The following is a 25,002-nucleotide window of genomic DNA, read 5'->3' on the forward strand; positions in this document are numbered from 1 at the left end:
CAGGTTGAAAAGAGGGAAAAGAGACTCTACCTCTTGATGGCAAATGGCAAGATTCTGGAAGAACACAAGGGACTGAAAATATTGCAGTGGGTAATGTTTACTCCTAAACATTCCTGGTTGAGATTATTAGGATGGTTGTAGACTCAGATGTGCAAGGTAATACAAGAACATTTCTAGGAGAACGTCTTCATGACTTCAGGATAGGCAAATGTGACATAATAAGACATATGTATTGGACTCTGTGTCTGTTTCCTGACACAGCTCCTAAATCCCTTGGAATTTCCTGAGTGATAGTAGGTTCTTTTGTTGTAATGAAGCAACTCTTCGTGGTCTCCTGGATAGCTTCAGGATGGGGGCTGGTCATCAAAAAGATCAAGCCATGATTAGAGGCTTGGAACTTTCAAACCCACTGTACATCCTCTGGGGAGAGGGGAGGGGCTGGAGACTGAGTTTAAAGCCAATCATGCCTATATGATGAAGCCTCCATAAAAATCCCTAAACTGTGGGTTCTGGAGAGCTTCTGAGTGGATGAACACATCATATTTCAGGGAGTGGAGCATCCCTACTCCATGGGGATAGAAGCTTCTGTGATTGTGACTCTTCTAGATCTCACCCTATGTACCTCTTCATCTGGTTGTTCATCTATATCCTTTATAAGTAAATGTTTCCCTGAATTTTGTGAGCTGTTCCAGCAAATTATCAAATGTGGGGAGTGGGAACTCCTGACTTTTTAGCCAAGTCAGACAGAATTTTGGGTGCCTGGGGCAACCATTACTTGTGACAGGCATCTGACTGGGGATAGTCTTGTGGGACTGAGCCCTTAACCTGTGGAGTTTGATGCTAAATGTGTGTAGTTGGTGTCAGAATTGAATTAAATTATAGGACACCCAGTTTGTGTCCCCAAATTGGAAAATTGGTTGGTTTTGGGGAAAAAAATCCAACACATTTGGTTCAGAAGTGTTGTGAGTATAGAAACAGTTTTCCTTTAACAAATATTTCTGAAACAGGGCACACACACAGCTAACCAGAAAAAACAATCGATCAGTTGTTCATTAAAATTAAGAACTTCTGTTCATCAAAAGACTCCATTAAGACAGTGAAAATATAAACCACAGAGTGGGAGAAGATAGTTGGAATAAAGATATCAACGGAGGACTCATATTCAGAGCATTTCAAGAACTCCCGTAAATCAATAAGGAAAAGAAAATCAATCCATTTTTTTAAATGAGCAAAACATATGAATATGATTTTCATAAAAGAGGAATCCAAAGGGCCAATAAACCTGTCAAAGAGTCAACATCATTAGTAATTAAGGGAATATGATTCAAACCGCAAAGAATTTTTATATGAGTAAAAGCTTTTAGCTGGACACCTAACATTTTTTAACTTTACCGTATATAAATTTTACACATACACATACAAGAATGGCTAAAATTACAAAGAAAGAAATCTGTCAATACCAAGTGTTGGCAATGCTGGGAGCTGCCGGAACACTCATATACTTAAGATAGGAGGGCAGATTAGGACACCAACTTTGGAAAGTTACTTATTCAGTATTTACAAAAACCGGTTGTAGCACGTGTACTCTAGGATTATGCTCAATAGCAATAAGTAAATGTGTGCACCAAAAGACATGGCTAAGAATATTCATAGTGGCATTATTTGTATTAGCCCTGTCTTAGTCCATTCAGGCGGCTATAACAGAATATCATAGACTGAGTGTCTTATAAAAAACAGACATTTATTTCTCACAGTTCTGTTGGCTGGGAAGTCCAAGATCAAAGTTTCAGCCAAGTTAGTGTCCAGTGAGGGTCCACTTCCTGGTTCATAGATGGCCATCTTCTCACTGTGTCCTCACATGGTGGAAGGGACAGAGATCTCTCTAGGTCTGTTTTATAAGGACACTAATTCCATTCATGAGGGCTCTACCCTTATGACCTAATTACCTTCCCCAAACCCCACCCCTTAATACCATCACAATGGGGATTAGGTTTCAGCATAAGAATTTTAGAGGGACACAAACATTCAGTCTATAGCAAGCCCCAAACTGGAGACAACTCAAGTATCATCAATAGCAGAACAGATATATAAAGTGTGACATATTCTTACAATGTGATAATTGCAACACTATGTATAGAATACTGTATAGCGATGAAATTGGACAAACCCACACAATAGCATGGAGGGATCTCTCTCACATATCACTGAGTGAAAGAACGTGCTGTATGATTCAATTTACCTAAAGTTTACAACCAAGCAAAACAAATGATAAGGACAGAAGTAAAATTAGTGGCTATCTTTGGTGGTGGGGGGTGGGGATAACTGGGAGGAGCACAAGGAACACTTTTGGGGTGTTGGTAATGTTCTACATCTTAACCTGGGTGGTAGTTAGAAAGATGTGTTCACTTTGTAAAAATTCATCAGATTGGTGTGCTTTTATCATATGTATATTACGTATACTTCAATGAAATCGTTTGCTTTTTTTAAAAATAGATCTTTATTGGAGTATTATTGTTTCACAATACTGTGTTAGTTTCTGTTGTACAACAGAGTGAATCAGCCATATGCATACACATGTCCCCATATCCCCTCCCTCTTGAGCCTCCCTCCCATCCTTCCTAACCCACCTCTGTAGGTCATCGCAAAGCACTGAGCTGACCTCCCTGTGCTATGCGGCTGCTTCCCACCAGCTGTCTGCTTTACCTTTGGCAGTGTATATATGTCAGTGCTACTCTCACTTCGCCCCAGCTTCCCCCTCCCCCCGCTGTGTCCTCAAGTCCATTCTCTACGTCTACCTCGTTATTCCTGCCCTGCCACTAGGTTCATCAGTACTATATATATATATATTTAATTCCATATATATGTGTTAGCATACGGTATTTGTTTTTCTCTTTCTGACTGACTTCACTCTGTATGACACTCTAGGTCCGTCCACCTCACTACAAATAACTCAATTTCGTTTCTTTTTATGGCTGAGTAATATTTCATTGTATATATGTGCCACATCTTCTGTATCCATTCATCTGTCGATGGACATTTAGGTTGGTTCCATGTCCTGGCTATTGTAAACAGAGCTGCAATGAACATTGTGGTACATGACTCATTTTGAATTATGGTTTTCTCAGGGTATATGCCCAGTAGTGGGATTGCTGGGTCATATGGTAGTTCTATTTTTAGTTTTTTTTTTTTTTTTTTTTTTGCGGTAGGCGGGCCTCTCACTGTTGTGGCCTCTCCCCTTGCAGAGCATAGGCTCCGGACGCGCAGGCTCAGCAGCCATGGCTCACGGGCCCAGCCGCTCTGCGGCATGTGGGATCTTCCCAGACCGGGGCACGAACCCGTGTCCCCTGCATCGGCAGGCGGACTCTCAACCACTGCGCCACCAGGGAAGCCCCTATTTTTAGTTTTTTAAGGAACCTCCATACTGTTCTCCATAGTGGCTGTATCAATTTACATTCCCACTAACAGTGCAGGAGGGTTCCCTTTTCACCACACCCTTTCCAGCATTTATTGTTTCTGGATTTTTTGATAATGGCCATTCTGACCAGTGTGAGGTGATACCTCATTGTAGTTTTGATTTGCATTTCTCTAATAATTAGTGATGTTGAGCATCTTTTCACAAGCTTCTTGGACACCCGTATGTCTTCTTTGGTGAAATGTCTATTTAGGTCTTCCACCCATTTTTTAATTGAATTGTTTGTTTTTTTGATATTGTGCTCCATGAGGTGTTTGTATATTTTGGGGATTAATCCTTTGTCCATTGTTTCATTTGCAAATATTTTCTCCCATTCTGAGGGTTGTCTTTTTGTCTTGTTTATGGTTTCCTTTGCCGTGCAAAAGCTTTTTTAAAATAAATTTATTTATTTATTTATTTATTTATTTATTTATGGCTGTGTTGGATCCTTGTTGCTGCGTGCGGGCTTTCTCTAGTTGCGGTGAGTGGGGGCTACTCTTCGTTGCGGTGTGCTGGCTTCTCATTGTTGTGGCTCACAGGCTCTAGATGTGCGGGCTTCAGGTTAGTTGTGGCACGTGGGCTCAGTAGTTGTGGCACACGGGCTCAGTAGTTATGGCACGCAGGACCAGTTGCTCCACGGTACGTGGGATCTTCCTGGACCAGGGCTTGAACCCGTGTCCCTGCATTAGCAGGCGGATTCTCAACCACTGCATCACCAGGGAAGCTGAAGTGCAAAAGCTTTTAAGTTTTTTTTTTTTTTTTTTTTTTTTTTTTTTTTTTTTTTTTTTTTGCGGTAGGCGGGCCTCTCACTGTTGTGGCCTCTCCCCTTGCAGAGCACAGGCTCCGGATGCGCAGGCTCAGCAGCCATGGCTCACGGGCCCAGCCGCTCCGCGGCACGTGGGATCCTCCCAGACCGGGGCACGAACCCGTGTCCCCTGCATCGGCAGGCGGACTCTCAACCACTGCGCCACCAGGGAAGCCCAGCTTTTAAGTTTAATTAGGTCTTATTTGTTTATTTTTATTTTTATTTCCATTACTCTAGGAGGTAGGTTAAGAAAGATCTTGCTGTGGTTTGTCAACGAATTTTTCCCTATGTTTTCCTCTAAGAGTTTTATAGTGTCTGGTCTTACATTGAGGTCTTTAAACCATTTGGAGTTTATTTTTGTGTATGGTTTTAGATAGTGTTTTAACTTCATCCTTTTACATGTAGCTGTCCAGTTTTCCCAGCACCACTTATTGAAGAGGCTGTCTTTTCTCCATTGTATGATCTTGCCTCCTTTGTTGTAAATTAGGCGACCATAGGTGCATGGGTTTATCTCTGGGTTTTCTATCCTGTACCATTGACCTATATTTCTGTTTTTGTACCAGTACCATACTGTCTTGATTACTGTAGCTTTTTTTTTTGGCTGCATTGGGTCTTCATTGCTGCACGCAGGCTTTCTCTAGTTGCAGCGAGTGGGGGCTACTCTTCATTGCGGTGCGCAGGCTTTTTATTGCAGGGGCTTCTCTTGTTGCAGAGCACGGGCTCTAGGCAGGCGTGCTTCAGTACTTGTGGCACGAGGGCTCAGTAGTTGTGGATCGCAGGCTCTAGAGCGCAGGCTCAGTAGTTGTGGCGCACAGGCTTAATTGTTCCATGACATGTGGGATCTTCCGAGACCAGCGTTCGAACCTGTGTCCCCTGCACTGGCAGGCAGATTCTTAACCACTGCGCCACCAGGAAAGCCCCTTGATTATTGTAGCTTTGTAGTATAGTTTGAAGTCAGGGAAGCTGATTCCTCCAGCTCCGTTTTGCTTCCTCAACATTGCTTTGGCTATTCGGGGTCTTTTGTGTTTCTATATGAATTGTAAATTTTTTTGTTCTAATTCTGTGAAAAATGCCATTGGTAGTTTGATAGGGATTGTATTGAATCTGTAGATTGCTTTGGGTAGTTTAGTCATTTTCACAATATTGATTCTTCCAGTCCAAGAACATGGTATATTTCTCCATCTGTTTATGTCATCTTTGATTTTTCATCACTGTTTTATAGTTTTCTGAGTACAAGTCTTTTGCCTCCTTAGGTAGGTTTATTCCTATTTATTCTTTTTGTTGCAACAGTAAATGGGATTGTTTCCTTATTTTCTCTTTCTGATTTTTCGTTGTTAGTGTATAGGAATGCCAGAGATTTCTGTGCATTACTTTTGTATCCTGCAACATTACCAAATTCATTGATTAGTTCTAGTAGTTTTCTGGCGGCATCTTTAGGATTTTCTGTGTATAGTATCATGTCATCTGCAAATAGTGACAGTTTTACTTCTTCTTTTCCAATTTGTATTCCTTTTATTTCTTTTCTTCTCTGATTGCCATGGCTAGGACTTCCAAAACTGTGTTGAATAAGAGTGGCAAGAGTGGGCATCCTTGTCTTGTTCTGATTTTAGAGCAAATGGTTTCAGTTTTTCACCATTGAGTATGATGTTTGCTGTGCGTTTGTCATATATGGCCTTTATTATGTTGAGGTAGGTTCCCTCTATGCCCGTTTTCTGGAGAGTTTTTTATCATAAATGGGTGTTGAATTTTGTCAAAAGCTTTTTCTGCATCTATTGAGATGATCATATGGTTTTTATTCCTTAATTTGTTAATGTTCTGTATCACATTGATTGATTTGCTTATATTGAAGAATCCTTGCATCCCCGGGATAAATCCCACTTGATCATAGTGTACGATCCTTTTAATTTGCTGTTGGATTCTGTTTGCTAGTATTTTGTTCAGGGCTTTTGCATCTATGTTCATTAGTGATACTGGTCTATAATTTTCTTTTTTTGTGATATCTTTTTCTCATTTTGGTATCAGGGTGATGGTGGCTTTCTAGAATGAATTTGGGAGTGTTCCTCCCTCTGTAATTTTCTGGAAGAGTTTGAGAAGGATCAGTGTTAGCTCTTCTCTAAATGTTTCATAGAATTCGCCTGTGAAGCCATCTGGTCTTGGACTTTTGTTTGTTGGAAGATTTTTTTTTTTTCCCGGTACGTGGGCCTCTCACTCTTGTGGCCTCTCCCGTTGCGGAGCACAGGCTCTGGACACGCAGGCTCAGCGGCCATGGCTCACGGGCCTAGCCGCTCCACGGCATGTGGAATCTTCTGGACCGGGGCACGAACCCGTGTCCCCTGCATCGGCAGGCGGACTCTCAACCACTGCGCCACCAGGGAAGCCCGGAAGATTTTAAATTACAGTTTCAATTTCATTATTTGCGATAGGTCTGTTTACATTTTCTAATTCTTCCTGATTTAGTCTTGGAAAATTGTACCTTTCCAAGAATTTGTCCGTTTCTTCGTGGTTGTCCATTTTATCGGCATATAGTTGTTTGTAGTAGTCTCTTATAATCCTTTGTATTTCTGCAGTGTCAGTTGTGATTTCTCCTTTTTCATTTCTGATTTTATCCATTTGTGTCCTCTCCCTTTTTTTCTTGATGAGTCTGGTTAAGCGTTTATCAATTTTTTATCTTCTCAAAGAACCAGCTTTTAGTTTTATTGATCTTTGCTATTGTTTTCTTCATTTCTATTTCATTTATTTCTGCTCTGATCTTTATGATTTCTTTCCTTCTGCTGACTTTGGGTTTTCTTTGTTCTTCTTTCTCTAGTTGCTTTAGGTGTAGGGTTAAATTATTTATTTGAGATTTTTCTTATTTCTTGAGGTGAGATTGAATTGCCATAAGCTTCCCTCTTAGGACTGCTTTTGCTGTGTCCCATAGGTTTTGGGTCATTGTGTTTTTGTTGTCATTTGTCTCTATGTATTTTTTTATTTCTTCTTTGATTTCTTCAGTGATCTCTTGGTTTTTTAGTAGTGCACTGTTTAGCCTCCATGTATTTGTGGTTTTTACAGTTTTTTTCCAATAATTGATTTCCAATCTCATAGCGTTTTGGTCAGAAAAGATGCTTGATATGATTTCAATTTTCTTAAATTTTCCGAGGCTTGATTTGTGACCCAAGCAAGATGTGATCTATCCTGGAGGATGTTCCGTGTGCACTTGAGAAGAAAGTGTATTCTGCCACTTTTGGGTGGAATGTTCTGTAAATATCATTTAAATCTGTCTGGTCTGTTGTGTTATTTTAAGCTCGTGTTTCCTTATTTATTTTCTGTTTGGATGATCTGTCCATTGGTGTAAGTGGAGTGTTAAAGTCCCCTACTATTATTGTGTTACTGTCGATTTCCCTTATCACGGTTGTTAGCATTTGCCTTATGTATTGAGGTGCTCCTATGTTGGATGCATAAAGATTCACAATTGTTATATCTTCTTCTTGGATTGATCCCTTGACTGTTATGTAGTGTCCTTCCTTATCTCTTGTAACAGTCTTTATTTTAAAGTCTATTTTATCTGATACGGGTATTGCTACTCCAGCTTTCTTTTTTTTTTTTTTTTTTTTTGTGGTACGCGGGCCTCTCATCGTTGTGGCCTCTCCCATTGCGGAGCACAGGCTCCGGACGCGCAGGCTCAGTGGCCATGGTTCACGGGCCCAGCCGCTCCGCGGCATGTGGGATCTTCCCGGACCGGGGCACTAACCCGTGTCCCCCGCATTGGCAGGCGGACTCTCAACCACTGCACCACCAGGGAAGCCCTCCAGCTTTCTTTTGATTTCCATTTGCATGGAATATCTTTTTCCATTCCTTCACTTTCAGTCTGTATGTGTTCCTAGGTCTGAAGTGGGTCTCTTGTAGACAGCATATATATGGGTCTTGTTTTTGTAGCCATTCAGCCAGTCTGTGTCTTTTGGTTGGGGCATTTCCATTCAAGGTTCTTATCAATATGTATGTTCCTATTACCATTTTCTTAATTGTTTGGGGTTTGTTTTTGTGGGTATTTTTCTTCTCTTGTGCTTCCCACCTAGAGAAGTTTCTTTAGCATTTGTTGTAAAGCTGGTTTGGTGGTGCTGAATTCTCTTAGCTTTTGCTTGTCTGAAAAGCTTTTGATTTCTCTATCAAATCTGAATGATATCCTTGCTGGGTAGAGTAATTTTGGTTGTAGGTTTTTCTCTTTCATCACTTTAAATATATCTTGAAGTATACTTCAATGAAATAGTTTGCTTTTAAAAAATAATTATGTCCATGTTCTGTAGCAGAGGTTAGCAAACTCTAGCCCCTGTGTCAAATCCACCCATTACCTGTTTTATAAATAAAGTTTTTTTAAAAAATATTTATTTATTTATTTATTGTGGTTGCGCTGGGTCTTAGTTGCGGCATGTGGGATCTTTAGTTGCAGCATGCAGACTTCTTAATTGTGGCATGCGGACTCTTAGTTGTGGCATGCAGACTCCTAGCTGTGGCATGCATGCGGGATGTAGTTCCACAACCAGGGATCGAACCCAGGCCCCCTGCACTGGGAGCGTGGAGTCTTACGCACTGGACCACCAGGGAAGTCTCTATAAATAAAGTTTTATTGAGACACAGCCATTCCCATTTCATTTACATACTGTCTATGGCTGTTGATGTGCTACAGTGACAGAGTTAAGTAGTTGTGACAGAGACCAAGTGGGCCACAAACCCTAACATACATACTATTTGGTCTTTTACAGAAAAAAATTTGCTGACTCCTTTTCTATAGCCTATCACTTTGGGGTTTCATTCAATCCTTCTGCGTATATTAGAGAAGAGTCAGGACTGTTTTTCAAGGAAAATGTCAGCCCTATTAAAAGGCTCTCCTTCAGTCTACTCCCTTGCATAGTTGGGGTGCCTTCTATTAGCTGTATATCTCCTTGGGTTTAGTGCTTTAAGATCCCATACCAGAAGGCCAGCCCCACTCTGCCTTCCAGTGATTGTCAAAGTAATTTGATTTGCTTTGAATTTCCTGTCCTAATTCTGTTTTTAAAAATTCTGGTCATTTGAATTGCAAAAGTAATACAAATCTTTTGTAACATTTCAAATAATAAAGTATCTAAAATAAAATTAATAGTCTCACCACTCCTCTCCATTCCAGCTCCCTGATGCAATCAGTGTTAGCAATTAGGTATAAATGTTTCCCTACTGTTTTCTTTATTTATAAAAACATATAGAAACCCACCTACTGGGTGTGACATTTTTTGGTCTTTTTTTTTTTTTTTAATAAAAATAGGATCACATTTGCTTTTATTCTATTTAACAAGGTGTCGCAGGCATATCTCCCAGTCAATGTGTACAATTTTATTTTATAATTTTTGGTATCTGTACTGTGTTCCTTAATAGAAATACATCCTGATTTTTTCCAACCATTTTCCTATTAATGTACATTCAGATTGCTTCCAGGTTTTTTTTGTTTTTTTTTTAACTATTACAAATGATGCTGTAATATACTTCTTCATATATTTATGTCTTTATACACTGGCATTTTCATTTCTGGTGGATATATTCCCAGAAGTGGGAGTGCCGGGCTACAGTTTAGATTTTCAAAAATACCAACAGTTGATTTTCCACCACTTTATAATAATTTACAGTCCTCCCCCAATGGTGTTTGAGAGAACTAGATTCCTTACACCCTCGCCAGCTTTGGATGTTACACATATTTTCCATTTTTGCCAATCTGATGGGTAAAAAATAGTATCTCATTGTTCTCATTTGCATTTCCCTGACAAGTGAGCCTGAGCATCTTTTCATATGTTTATTGAATATTTGCATTTCTGCTTCTGTGAATTTCTGTAGCCTTGGCCCATGTTTCTACCAGGTTATTGGTCTTTTCCTTATTAATTTGTAGGATCATTTTATAACCTAAGCATATTAACTCTTTATTAATTATATGGCTGCAAATATTTTCTTTGTTTATCATATGTTTTGCCATGGCTCTGCTTTTGATTAAAAAAAAATTAAATTTCTGCCCACTAGGTTCTTGCTAAGAATATAACTAAAACTGTTAACTTTTCAATTCTTATCAGAATGTCAGCTCTGAGAAATAATATATCTGGAGCTTTATTTAAGCAGTGGTTCTCAAACATTTTCTAATTTAAGTAACCGAACCACCCCCCCACCTTTTTTTCCAAATTCATTCTTGGGTTGAAAAAAGAGAAACTGATGTGGTTGAATTGGGTCTGAGGGCTCAGATCTCTGCCTGAGAGGGGCCTCTTCCCCTCTCTTCCAGCAGCCCCTGAGACACTGGGGGAACCACTGGTGCTCCATGGAACCTAGTTTGAGAATCGATCTTAAAGGCTCTGCAGTCTCTCCATTCATTTCATTAGTTTTCTATCGTGTGTTCTGTAGAATATTAAGTAGGATATTTACAAGTGCTTTGTGAAGAAAGGACTCTGAGATTGTTCCATGGCCTGCCAAAATCAGGCACGCTTTCCCTTTTCGAACTAGCTCACACTTGGATTCTTTTGAGATGGAAATGCTAGTGTACCAAGAGACAGAAACTGGACAAAGAGTAACACACACCCTTAATTTCTTTTCATAGGCGATGCCAAAACAAACAGTTATTGCCCTTGCTGCTCCCCGCCATCAGCCAAAGGTGCGGCTCTTGTTTTCTGACTGGTCTGAGTAAGTACTGCTCATTTAGCGCTCAGTTATGGGTAGCCAAGGACATGGCTATGGTTATGGTAACTGAGGGGTCTTATCTGACACCTACAGAGGTGACCGGCAAAGAAGAGGGGTATGCTGACCCCTTTTTAGTTTCTCAGGGGCAGAAATTGTGGGCTCTTAGTGACGGTCCATCACACCTTTCTTCTGCTTTATTTGGAATTTGAGTGACCAATTTCTTTTCCAAAAATCATTTATTTATTTAAAGTCATGCCTAGAAAAAAAGAGCAAAGAGGAGTTTAAATAAAGGTGCTTTAAGGAAGAGATTTGAACATACTACTTTGTTTCCTTCCTAGGTCCTTTTAAGAAGGGACAAAGGAAAGACATATTGGCATACCTTGCTTAAGAATGGCAGTCTGTTCATCTTACCTGTTCTTATGAGAAAGAAAAACTCTTTACAAGTAGGATCAATGGACCTAGGTCCCGTTTGGAGACTGTCCCTAGGTTCTTGCACAACAGTGGGCAAAGGAGCTTGGGAAGTGCTGGATTTCTTTACTGCAGGACTTCTCAGAGCCTTTAAAATGCTAGTGTTCACTGTGAGGTCCCAAGAGGAGGCCATGGGGGGTTTCCCACCTTTCCTTGACTGCAGAACCCTTTGTGGTCAGAGCTTCTCCAGGACTGGTATTCCATCCTATGTCCTTTAGGAAAAGCTGGACTAGATAGCCTTACATTTTTCCATGGATAAAACCAGACTCTCAGAGGACTGCAGCCTTTTATTCCTTTGTTTTGGCCACTTATAGGCTGGCTTGTTTTGAACTTCCCTTAACCTGCATTGAGCAAAAACTTGCTATCATTTTTAATGCCAGGTGGTTGCAATTTTACTAGTAGAAGCTGCGCTTTCCTAAGCAATCAGTTTGCTTATATCCAACACCGTCAGTTTTGTTTCCCTCTTTGCCCATACTGCCAGGATGCTCAAACCAGATTTCTGGGTCACTGCCAATAATGGTATAGAAATCTGTGTTATATATTTTGGGTACCGATCTCATCCTTTATTTCAACATATTTTCCTACCTTTTCACTGAGTCCCCATTTCCTTGTTTCAAATTTTTTTATTATGTTGTATTGATGTATGTAAATAGGCTACCTTCTAATCCTATTTCTGAAATGTAGTGGAGCATAATAATAAGATAAGCACATACCTACATATGTAATCCAACTAGTGTATATTAAATGCTTACCATATGCAAGGTACCCATTAGGGCCCTGGGGAAATAGAGATGAACACGTTGTGGTTGTCGTTCCCTGTGGACGTACAGTGCTGTTGTTGGTGAAACAGACTAAGTAAATTACCACCATCAACAGGCATAAATAATCACTACAGTATTGTGTGTTAAATTGTAAAAGAAGTAGGTGTAAAGTGCTCTGGACATTCCAGAGAGACTGAGTAGAGAGAGAGAGACAGGCAGAGCTGCCCCAGGCCCCTGGCTACTGCTCCTGGCTGTCTAGGCCTTTCCAGCATCAACCTCCAGGTATAGGTAGGTGAGAGGGTCTTTGGATGATTCCAGCTGCAGTCTCAAGCCACCCCAGCTAACAGAGTGGAGGGTACCTCTGAGCCCTGCCCAAATGGCAGATGTGTGAGCAAAATAAACTATTGTGGGGTTTTTTTTGGCTGCACTGGGTCTTCGTTGCTGCGTGCGGGCTTTCTCTAGTTGCGACCAGCAGGGGCTACTCTTCGTTGCGGTGAGCGGGCTTCTCATGCGGTGACTTCTCTTGTTGCAGAGCACAGACTCTAGGCACGTGGGCTTCAGTAGTTGCGGTGCATGGGCTCAGTAGTTGCGGCGTGCAGGCTCTAGGGCGCACAGGCTTCAGTAGTTGTGGTTCGTGGGCTCTAGAGCGCAGGCTCAGTAGTTGTGGCCCACGGGCTTAGTTGCTCCGCAGCATGTGGGATCTTCCCAGACCAGGGCTCGAAGCCGTGTCCCCTGCATTGGCAGGTGGATTCTTAACCACTGTGCCATCAAGGAAGTCCTGAAATAAACTATTGTTGTTTCGAACTAAAAAGAAAGTGCTGTGGGAACCCAGAGAAGGAGCAAATAAGTTTGTGGGGAAGAAGGAGAGGAGGGTTGGGATTGTTTGGCTGAGACTGTGGGTGAGGTTCAGGGTGCTTGCTCACAGCTGGACAGGATCTGCAAATTCGTGTGTCTGAGTCTGTGCATTTTTTGAGAAGAGGCTCCACTGCTCTCATCAGATTCTCAGAAGAGTTCATGACCCACAAAAGGTTAAGATCCATTGCCTTAAAAGGGTGAGGAGACAATCGCCAGGACAACAAAGAATGGAAAAAATGTGCGAAGCCCTGGAAGCCCTGGGGTCTGTTTTGGCGAATATGTAGGGTAGGAGTGACTGAAGATTCACATTCACTCCATCTTCTTTCGTTTGACAAATAATTTCCTGAACACCTACCATGGATGGGGCATTGTGCTTGGCTCAGAAATACAACAGTGAACATGATCTTTTGTCCCTCTACAGACCTCACAGGCTCCAGAAACCTCCCCAGAAAGCTATCCTAATCCCCATATCTCTTTCCCAATGACCTGGGAGGCGAGCTTAGTCACCGGAACGTACCACGATTTCTTTCTTGGGAAAGAAAAAGCCCCAACAAGGAATGAAAAGACTTCTTTCTAAGTCGAACCAGACAATGGATGCAGTTAATAAAGAAAGCTGGAGAAAAAAAAATGTAGCCACGTGATTCGATGTGCTTTTACTTGACTATGATTTCAATTTAAATCTTGATTGTATACAAACAGCATCTCTCAACACTGAAAACCCACACCTGTGAGGACTTGTTTTCCTTTTTATCTTTCTCTCTTCCCTCCCTCTTCCCTCCCTCCTCCCCCCTGCCCATGCTTTCAAAATTGTTTTCAAGGCATCAGGAGAACTTTATGCTGCAGTCGTGAACTTGATTCTTGGTTTTATCACTGACTCACCGTTCCACATACTGTACCTCTGATTTTCCATCTCCGAAATGGGTATGATTATACAAGAAAATAATGTCTGTGGAAATTTTAAGAACCTCAGGTGATGAGTTTTGTAGAACTTTCACCAATACACACACACACACACAGAGTATCTGATTAACCTGTAGGCAGAGTGGGGGTGGCAGAATTTCCTCAGGACAACCTCAGCAGACAGCGTGTGGTTCCCTTACCTGTTGATGCATTTGTCTATATGTTTGGTTGAATTATGTCGCTGGATAAACCAGCCTGCAGCCACCTCATACTCACTCTTGAAACACAACACATTCTCTTTCAGGTACAGAGCTTCCAGCTCTGGCTGCTTATGAGTAGGGGAAGGGGAATGGACACGTTCTGTTCCTTGCTCTGGACACAGGTTCAAGCTTGCCTCCCCCACCCCCATCCCATGAGTTTTATTCTCTGGAAGTCTTCCCTGAACCTTGGTGGACTCAGAGAATCTGTTACCAATGAGCCCTAAACTGGTGTTTCTCACCTCATGTGAAGTTCATATTGTCTATATGTTGCCCATAAAGAGCAATTGTCGCTGGGAAAGTCTTTCTGTGTTGCAGGGGAAGGTAGGGATTTCAGAGGAAGGACAGCTATGCAGTCTAGTATGGAAACAGCAAATAGAAACACCAAGGCTCTGAGTTTAAAAGTCAACCGTTCTTAAAAATGGTCTCTAGTGGACATTGGGTACTGTGTCTATTGTTTTTGCTTGCCTATCAGCCATTCTCCTTTCTTCTGGAAAGAGCAACCCAGTCTTGTTTTGGTGATCCATCCTCCCCCATTGGATGTCATCTTTTTGTTTGTTTGTTTGTTTAAATACAATCAATTGTACAGATTATTTATTTATTTATTTATGGCTGCGTTGGGTCTTCGTTGCTGCACGCGGACTTTCTCTAGTTGCAGTGAGCGGGGGCTACTCTTCGTTGTGGCACGTGGGCTTCTCATTGCAGTGGCTTCTCCTGTTGTGGAGCACGGGCTCTAGGTGCGCAGGCTTCAGTAGTTGTGTCACATGGACTCAGTAGTTGTGGCTCACGGGCTCTAGAGTGCAGGCTCCGTAGTTGTGGAGCACGGGCTTAGTTGCTCCGCAGCATGTGGGATCTTCCTGGACCAGGGCTCGAACCTGTGTCCCCTGCACTGGCAGGCTGATTCTCAACCACTGCGCCACCAGAGAAGTCCTGGATGTCGTCTTGGTAGTGTCATTAATCAGAGTGCCTTACTCTCCTCTGGCCAAGATATAAGCCCATGACTGTTGCTTGTCCAGATATATTATCCCAGAAATTTGAGTCTAGAAGGACTCCACAGGGTTGGAGCTCATTCATCCAGGCATCTGTGCCCAGAAGACACTGTCTCTTAGTTCCCCTGGGTCTCCAGAGCTGCTGTGGCCTTCTAAGGACTGTTCTTTGGCTATTACATCTATTCTGTGAATCTCCCTAGGCCCTTCCAATGCATACTTTTTTTTCTCTCAAGCTAGTTAGAGTAACCTTCTGCCTCTGGCCATAATGAAGTAACTGGCACCAGACTTGTTTTCCGTCTGTACACAACTAGAAAACTGGACAAAATATATGAAACAACTGGTTTCAGACATTGGGCAACAGGCTGTGCAGAACTGTGAGCCTGAAAGAAAGGATGCAAATGAGTGGGCCTGTGATCACCTTTCTGCCTGGAAGTACTTTTTAGATTGTAGCACAGGAAGGGTGATTCTAAACAGAGCATAGTGGCCTCTTTGAGTTGAGGAGACATAGATGATCATATGCAGAGGTTGATGAGGCTGGAATTTGTGTGGCAAAGTTCCAGAGAAGAAGGTACTACATAGATAAACAGTGCCAGAAATCTGTATAAGGAGCCCTTTGAGTCATTGGCTGAATACTGAGTTGCTCAGGCTTTGGATAAAATGCTACAAAGATGGCAAAGAACAACTACTGTGGAAGTATACACTGAATAATTCCCAGAGCTCTTATGGGGTTGGGGGACATTCAAATTTCAGCAAGCCAGGATGGGAATAACCTATTGAATATCCAGTGCATTCATTAGAGACCACAGTGAGGTCAGACCTTAGTAGTAGGGCTAAACTAGCCTTAGAAGAAAGGCTCCTCTAGATCCACCCCAACAAAGCTTTTCAAAAAGCCTCAAAAAATCAAGCTGACCAGTAAATAACTTAACTTCCCTCCAAAATCAACAATAAAATCTAGACATTCAATTCATAACATTAATAATATCTAGCATCTAATAAAAAATTACTAGACATCTAAGGAAGAAGCATAGAAATGTGAACCATTACCAAGAGAAATATCAGTCACTATAAACAGATTCAAAATGATAAAGATGGTGTAATTAACAGACAAGGACTTTAAAACAGCTATTAGAAATATGTTCAAAGATTTAAAGGAAAACATGAACATAATGAGAAGTGGAAGAAAAAAATTTTAAAGAACCAAATGAAACTTTTAGAAAGGAAGTATACAATATCTAAAATGTAAAATTCACTGGATAGGTTTACATATTAAACAGCATATTAAACATATTCTTAGCATATTAAACAACAGCACATTAAAAGTTGCATAAGAAAAACTTAGTACACATGTTGACACAATAATAGAAGTTAATCAAACTGTAGCACAGGGAGAAAAAAGACTAGGAAAAAAATGACCACAGCATCAGAGACTCTGAAACAATATTAGATGGCTGACCCTACATGTAATTGGAGTCTCAGTATGGAAGGAGGGCAGAAGTTTGGAGGTACTGATGGTTTCAGGCTCTGCTGGATCCAGGAACTCAGACAATGTCATTGGGAATCTCTCTATCTCTCATCTTTGCTTTCCTTGGTTTTGGCCTCATCCTCAGGCAGGCTGTCCCCAGATGGTGGCAGAGATAGCGTCCAGCAGCTCCAGGCTCATATCCCACTCAGATGCAGATCCAAGAGAAAGTGAATTTCTCTTTCCCCATATTTCAACCATTATTCAGTCTGATTAACCCACTTAGGATCACACACCCATCCCTGAGTAATTCCTGACTCAGATTAGCCAGGTCTGAGTTGTATATCCTCCTTCCAGGGGGGTGGAAGAGAGATGCTCTCCCAAAGATAAATTGGGACGCTGTTACCAAAATATGGTGCCATAGATGTTGAACTGCCAAAAAAATAGTCAGTTACTACACTTGTATAAAGCACTAAACAATAAGAGCTGTCGAGTACAGCCTCATCCAAGTACAACTTTGCATGCGCCAACTCACTTAATCCTTACAACTGTATCAGGATGGAAGCTCATGAAGGACCCAGCTTTGTGATTGTTTTCTAGTTCCACCTCCCAGCCTTGTGTGACCCAAGGTGGTGCCTCCTGTCCCCAGTCACTTCAGGTACTGCACTATCAACTTTGGGCTTTCTTTCCTTCTTTATTTTTGGCCCCTGGGAATTACCCCGATTTCCTTAGAAACTTTGTTATGCATTAACAGTAATTATTCTTTTCAACATCTCTCTATATGTTTAATAGCAGGATGGTTTTCAGCTCATCTCTCCATTGTACAGATGGATCCCCTATGTATAATGGGTCATCTCCCCATTGCATCAGTGAGGAAACTGAGGCCCAGGGAAGTTAAGTAGCTTACCCCAGGCCACACAGCTAGTAAGTGGCAGAACCAGTATTCAAACCCAGAGCCCGTTTTTTAACGCACCATGCTCTGCTACATCAGTGAATGGTGGCTGGTTAATGAGGTCACACACCTGTGTCTCTGTCTGTGGTAGAGTCTTACCTAGACCTAGGGATCCCAGCTCCTCCCTAGACCCTGGAGTACTTGAGGCACCATCCTACTTCCTGATAATTACTAAGCCCACAGGAATGGGCTTTATGTAAGACACCTTGCAACCAAGATACTATGAATGTTTTCAGTCTGGACAAGGGGAAAGGGGTGGTGGGGAGAAGACCTGGCAGATGGAAACCATGGTGGCTTTGTTAGTTTCCTGTGGCTGCCATACCAAATCCTTGGCGTTCCGTGGCTTGGAGCTGCACAAAGTCCAATCTTCCCCTGTCTTCACCTGGCCTTCCCCTCTGTGTGTCTGTGTGTATGTTCTCTTCTGAGTGTCTAATCTCCCTTTGCCTCACTCTTCTAAGGACACCTGTCATTGAATGTAGGGCCCACCCAGGTAATCCAGGATGACCTCATCTTGAGATCCTTAAGTTTGTTACATCTGAAAAGACTCCTTTTCCAAGTAAGGTCACATACACAGGTTCCAGTGGTTAGGATACAGACATCTCCCTTTTTGGGGGAAGGGGGCACTACTTAACCTACTACTATGGAAAAGCTGCCAAACTTTGTTCCATCTCTGAGCTGTGACCGATGTGGAGAGAGCCACAGGCTTGGCTGAGTGAGTGAGCCGTGGTGGGGTTTTAACAGTGCCTCTTTTATTGTTTTGTACTTTTCTGTTTTGAGGTTTTCTGCCCTCTTTTCTGGAAGGTGCACGATGCTCAGTGCTGGGCTCTGTGGTTATTTTCACCTAACAGCTGTGTTTCCGGCGAGCAGCTGGGGATGCTTCTGACTCAGCAGAACCGTAGCAGTAACCGTCAAGAAGCCGTTCAAGCAAGGCTAGAAATAAAGGAGCAGTTTCTTCCCCCATGTCCCCTCCTCCTTTCACTTCCCCACCCGCGGGGACCTTTCGAAAGTCTCAACAAAGCACTTCTTAAAAAACTCCCACTTCGACCAGTATGCTCAAGGCCTGGCTGAAGGTGGCCCTCAGCTAGGCTTTCTGAAGGCAGATGGATTCCAGAAAGGACTCTGGCAAACCAGCCTGGCTTTGTATGTGGGAGGCCCCTCCCAAGATGCCCACACCCCCTCCCCACACGGCTGTGTCTTACAAGTTTCCCACAGGTCTGAGCAGTGAAAGCAGAGGCGGGTGGGACTTCTGTGGTTTTCCAGGGTGTGGCCACAAGGGCCAGGGTATCTACATTCAGCAGCCCTTCTCTTTTTAAAAGGTAATGATTTCACCCTGGGCCTGGGAGGCAGCTCCAGAGTTTTACCCCCTGGAGAGAGGCCCTGGAAGTCCTGCCTGCAGCAGGAAGGGAACCAACAGGAAAAAAAAAAAAAAATGCGTCCTGGAGAGCCAACGTCTGTGCATGCTGGTGCCTGCAGAAGGCTCACGGGAGAGCGAGACAGCTGCATTCTGAGCCTCGTTGCTGCTGTTCCGAGAAAGAAAGGAACAAATAAATTTAGCTCCATCCTACGCATCCTTCACAGCTGCTTATTGACCAAACAGAAAGAGGCCTCTATTTCAACCCTGGCTTCTCAGCTTCTTTGCCTGATGAGGTCTGCCACCGCCCTTTACCAGGGGCCTTTCTAGGAGGTGACTGACCCCCGCCGCCTTTAGCTCTCGACTAGAGGCTGTACAAGGAGCTCAATTTCAGGGTTTCAGGTGCCTTTTGCCATCCTGAAACAAAATGGCGGCCGGTAAATGTTTCCACCTGGGCCTCGGCTACTGGACTTCCTAACGTATTTCTTTGCAAGGCAGAACGTGGGGAAGGCTTGACTGCTCAGAGGCCAGCCTGTCGTTCCCAGAGCCATTAGTTTAATAGCACCATTTGTGGAAATAAAGAACTCGCTGACTGGGTTTGCAAGTTAAGAGACTGGAACGAAGCGCTGAAGAGGTTTCATGGGGCTCACCAGCTTGGAGGGATTCCTCTGGGACCGGAGCAGACTGTGGACTTCGAGTCAGACAGATCTGGGTTCAAGTCCTAGCTCCGCTACCTAAGAGCAGAATGCTTCTGGGCAGGGAGGGCTTCCTCCTCACCTGGAAGTGAGGTGTTGGCCACGATGTTAAGCCTCTCTGAGCCTCGTGAAACAGCAGTAATGATACAGGGTTGTCGTGACATGACATCATGTACTGAACATGCCCGGCCCAGTTCTTGGTGTTCCAGGGTGGCACTAAGTCCGTCTGCTTCACCTGCCTAAGCCTGATCCCTTGCCTTCTGGCCACAGCATCCGACTCTTTTCTGTAAAGATTTTGGGCTCACCTTACTCTCAAACTCTGGAGGTGAGTTCGTGGCCCAGGACTGATCATGGAGAATCTCACACACCCCTGGCCATAGTGATTAGTTCCTGGATGTTCACAGGACCCAAGCTGAGATCATCAGAGCCAACTTCAGGGATGTTGGTGGAATTATTAGGATGGAGAAAATCTTTTTGCTGGGTTTCTAAGTGGCCAAATTTTAAACATGGTGATGGTGGTTGATCTCTTTATGTAAAGGAAGGAAGAATCTCCCTGAGAATAAAGCCAACACAGAAGAAAGCAAACAAACCGACAAACAGACTGTGTTCTGATCATTTGAGGCACTTGATTCAGCCATGCCTGCAGCCATCATCCCATGATCGTTCCAGTTAATATGAGTCAATACATTCCTTTTTTGATTTAAGCCAGTCTGAGTTAGGTTCTATCTCTTGCAATCAGATGAATCCTAGGTATTACACAGCTCAGTACATATCTTTTTGTATTTGAATTTACTTGTGGCCTCATCCAGAACCAAGAGGTATGCAGATGACTGCTCACTGCCACCTCCAGGAGTGAGAGTCTCTACGTTCTGGCATGCTGATTTCCTTTGGGCCTCTCTTGCAGATAGCGAGGCAATATAGTGTAGGAAAAAGGAAGGAGTTTTAGGGTAAAACAGATTGAGCTCAAATCTCTTCTTCATCATTTATGAGCTCAGAGACCTTGGGCAAGTAACTTATTCCCTGTGATCCTCTGTCTTCTCACCTGTGGAATGGGATAATACTACTACTGGTGAGTTGCAGTGTGTATGGGGACTAGATTCTAAAGCCAGGGTGAAGGCAAAAACATACCTGAAAATCTGATAGGCTGCCCTCGCCCTGAAGGGCTGAGAAACCTTGTTCTAGCATCACACTTAGTGCAGACAGCTGTTCATCACAGGAAAGGCTCCCAGGATTGGAGACTGCAGATGAGCAGGTCCATATATTCCACTTCCATGCTTCCTGTGTGGCCAGTCCACATGCAGACAAGACAGGGGGCATTGTCCACACCCTTGCAATGAGCGTTCCTCTCTCTTCTTTTTGGCCAGCAGTGCATGGCTGAATTGGTGTAAGTCAGCGCTTGCGGGGTGTGCAGTCCCGCTCCTGCCTCACAGAGTTGCTGCGAGCATCCGAGAGGCCCTTGTGTAGAATGGGCTTTGCACAGAGCGAACCCTTAGACATCAGACTTGGCACTTGTGTGATTTTCACACGTAGCGCAAACCTTGTGCACGGTACGTGTTCAGCATGGGTCTTCTGAACTGCCTTAAATTCGGAATGAGAGCCCCCGGTCTCGTGGGGGGAGGTGGCAGTTCCAAGGGAGTCTCGACACGCCTGGCTCTTGTCTGAACGTGCAGCTCTGACAGGGCCTCTCACCGCCACCTGCTTCAGTAGCTGTCACCCCTCTCGCGCTTCTCCCAGCCCTCAGCCAGAGCACACGGAACAGGGGATCAGTTTGCTTGGAGACCACACTCTGGCCCCCAGCCCCAGCTCCTGCCCTTGACCGTCATCCAGTCCCTTTATCTCTTGGAGCCTCAGTTTCCTCCCAGTTAAAACAGGGATCCTAACCCCCAGCTCTTCACGAGATCGTCTGTCAGGGCTTACTTAAGTGCACCAGACTTACACCTGGGCACCACAGACCTGAGATTCAGTCTGTGGGCTTGTTTTTTTTTTTTTTGGCCTAAATATTCTCTCTTAAATATTTGAATTACGTATTTTCTAGTATTTTCAATTGAGGAGCAATTTACATAATATGAAATTATCCATTTTAAAGTGAACAATTCGGTGGCATTCAGTGCAGTCACAATCTTGTGCAACTGCCACCTTGATTTAGCTCTAAAGAACTTTCATCACCCAAAAGGAAGTCCCATACCCATTATTCATTCATCCCCATCCCCCTCTCCCCCCAGCCCCTGGCAACCAGTAATCTGCTTTCTGTCTCTATAGATTTGCCTATGTTGGATACTGTATATAAATGGAATCATACACTATGTGACCATTTGTATCTGGCTTCTTTCATTTAGCATCATGTTCTTGAGGTTCATCCATGTTGTAGCCTCTGTCAGTACCTCATTCCTTTTTATGGCCAAATGATATTCCATTGTACGGATAGACCACATTTTGTTTATGCACTCAGCCATTCATGGACTCTGGGTTGTTTCTACCTTTTGGCTATTTGTGAATAATGCTGCTATGAACATGCTTGTAGATGAGCTAGTTTGAGCACCTGCTTCCAGTTCTTTTGGGCACATAACGAGGAGTGGAATTACTGGGACACATGGTAATTCTATGTTTAACTTTTTGAGAAACCACCACTTTGTTTTCCACAGTGTCTGGGCCACTTTTTATTCCCACCACCAAAGTATGAGTATTCCAATTTCTCCACATCCTCCCCAACACTTGTTACTTCCCATTTTATTTCTTTTATGATAGCATCCTACTTGGTATGATGCGGTACTCATTATGGTTAGATTAGATAGTAGCAGGTAAAAGGAAAGGATTTCGCATGAAAATCCAGAGCAACAGCTTCTCTTGAGAAAGGAAAGAGCTGTCAACACTGTGACTGCATTCGGGAGAAGGCAGGCATTGTCTGAAGCTCAGTGGCAGCTTCCCCTTCAGCTGGGGTGTCCCTTCCGGGTCCTCCACAGGCCCCAGCCCACCCTAGCATTCCCCCAACTCTCAGTCAGCTGCTGCTTCTCATCACACTCCACCGCTCTTTTTCTTAAAGAAGAAACCGGCACCCATGTCTCCATCAAAAGTGAGGAAAAAGAGACTTGGAGAGCCCTGTTGTTTTGAAGTAGAGGAAGACCAGCAGTTCTCTGTGGAAGTGTTTCATATGCGCCTGCGTCATTTACTCATTTCTGCCACCTGGTCCCCGTGGGCATCTGAGCGGGTGACACACCCACAGCTAGCTCTGTCCACTGTCCTTCCTTAGGGGTGGTGGGGAGGGTAGAGCAATGGCATGGGGACTGTGCCCTTCTCCCAGGCTGACGCACCCAGGCCAGCCTGGGCCTTCCTGGGCTCATACACATGTGGTCCTTCTGCCTGGAACTTTCTGTCCTGCTCATCCCCACCCAGCCCAACTCTGGTCCTTCTCCAGGTCTTAGCGTAAGCGCTGTTTTCTCCAGAGTCTTCTCTGCTGCTCCAGAGCACATCAAGTATCTCTGCTGTGTGTCCTTGCAAGACCCGGGGCTCCCCCCAGGTCCTCAGCACAATTATCACTCATCTATCCCTTACAGGATTTCTTCCCTTTGGAAAATGTGGACCCCGATGCACACATGCATAGATTCACACGTCCCGGTTTAGGCTACAGGCCCAGTGCTTGTCCATCCCAGACCCATCTCGTGCCTGCCTTCTTCTAGGGCTGCCGCTCTCCCTGCTTCCCGCAGGCAGAGACTCCAGTGTGCACAACATAAACTTTCCAACCCACTTTCCAGTGCTTATGAAACATGCATAATGTTGTTCTTTGGGCGTGTGTGTTTTAAATTTATGTCACTGGGGTTGTATCATAAATCTCAGTCTAGTTCCTACTTTTTTCATCTCACGCTATGTTTTTAAGATCTATCCATGGTGATATATGCAAATCCAGTGTATTATTTCTGCCTGATGCATATTATTCCATGACCTGCATTTATCGAATGTGGTTTATCTATTTCACCTGTCATGGACAGGTAGGTCACCTCTGGCTCCTTGCTGTGACAAACCTGGCCTCCACCAACATCCTCATGCGTGTCTCCTTGTCATTCTAGGCAGGGGTGTCTCTAGGATACACACCTGGGAGAGGCACTGCTGTTTCATAGATTGTTATGGGTTGAACTGAGTACCCCCCGCAAAGGTACATTTGAAACCCTAACCAAGAGTACCTCAGGATGTGACCTTGTTTGGAAACAAGGTTGCTGCAGGTGTAATTAGCTAAGATGAGGTCATATTGGAGTAGGCTGGACCCTTAATCCAGTCTGACTGCTGTCCTTATAAGAAGAGGGAAAACAATGTGAGAAGACTAAGGCAGGAATTCAAGTAATGTAGCTGCAAGCCAAGGAGCACCAAGGATTGGCAGCCATCGTCAGAAACTAGGATGAGGCAAAGAAGGATTCTACCCAGAGTGTCAGTGGGAGCGTGACCCTGCTGACATACAGCCTAGGTCTGCATTCATAAGCTTCTCTGAACATTTGGAACTTAGAACTTTCTCTTGATGATGAATACTGGTAATCTGGATCACTCTCATTTACAAACACACTACATCCATCCATCCATCCATCCATCCATCCATCCATCCATCCACTATCTGTACATCCATCCATCATCTGTCCGTTAATCCATCCATCTATCCATCCATCCATTTATTTCTCCATCCGTCTATCCATCCATCCATTATCTATACATCTATCTGTCATCCATTCATCCACCTATTTATCTATTATTCATCCATCCCTCCCTCCCTCCCTTCATCCATCTGTCTATCCATCATCCATCCATCCTCTCATACCACAGATTTTTACTGGGTGCCTGCTCAGTTCTGGATTCACAGTAACGAACAAGACAAACAGTTCTTTGCCCTCATGGAACTCATCATTAGTGGGGAAGACAGACATTAAACTAACAATTATTTAGATACAGGTGTGATAAGCTCTGTAAAGGACAAATATAGTGCCTGTGAGAGCAGAGAATGGGGGGACTTGGCATAGCCTGGGGGTCATGGAAGACTTCACTGCAAAGGTGACATTGAAGCTGATGCCTGAAGGATGGGTAGGGATTGGCCAGAGGAAACATGGGCAGGAAGGGCCTCCCACACAGAGAACAGGTGTGCATAGTTTGAGATTGGAAAGCATTTGATGCTTGTAAAGAAGTAAAAGAAGGTCAGCATAGCTGGAGTGGAGGGAGGGTGGGAAAATGCCTGAGACGTGGCTCAACAGTTGGCTGAGCCAGTATCCCTGAGTGTCCCCTAGGGACTCGTGCATCGGCAGGGAAGAGCCCCACAGTAGATGAGGAGTAGGAATTACTTCCGTCCACATGGCTCACTTCAAAACCAGCTCCCTTAGTTTGCTGACTAAGAAATGGGCTTAACAATATCCACTCCATAAAAGAGG

General features: G+C 43.6%; 1 protein-coding gene across 3 annotated transcripts in view; it reads left to right on the plus strand.

Annotated features, from left to right (window-relative positions):
• SPRING1 (SREBF pathway regulator in golgi 1) overlaps positions 1-25,002 on the plus strand; it is a 264,113-nt gene that overhangs the window by 116,246 nt on the left and 122,865 nt on the right. For all 3 annotated transcript variants that reach the window (XM_081252158.1, XM_081252156.1, XM_081252159.1), the window contains one exon: positions 10,837-10,890. In XM_081252158.1, coding sequence (XP_081108284.1) covers positions 10,837-10,890 — 54 coding nt within the window. The remainder of the gene's footprint in view (positions 1-10,836; positions 10,891-25,002) is intronic.

The sequence above is a fragment of the Mesoplodon bidens genome (assembly GCF_964165515.1).
Source record: "Mesoplodon bidens genome assembly, chromosome: 13".
NCBI lineage: Eukaryota > Metazoa > Chordata > Mammalia > Artiodactyla > Ziphiidae > Mesoplodon > Mesoplodon bidens.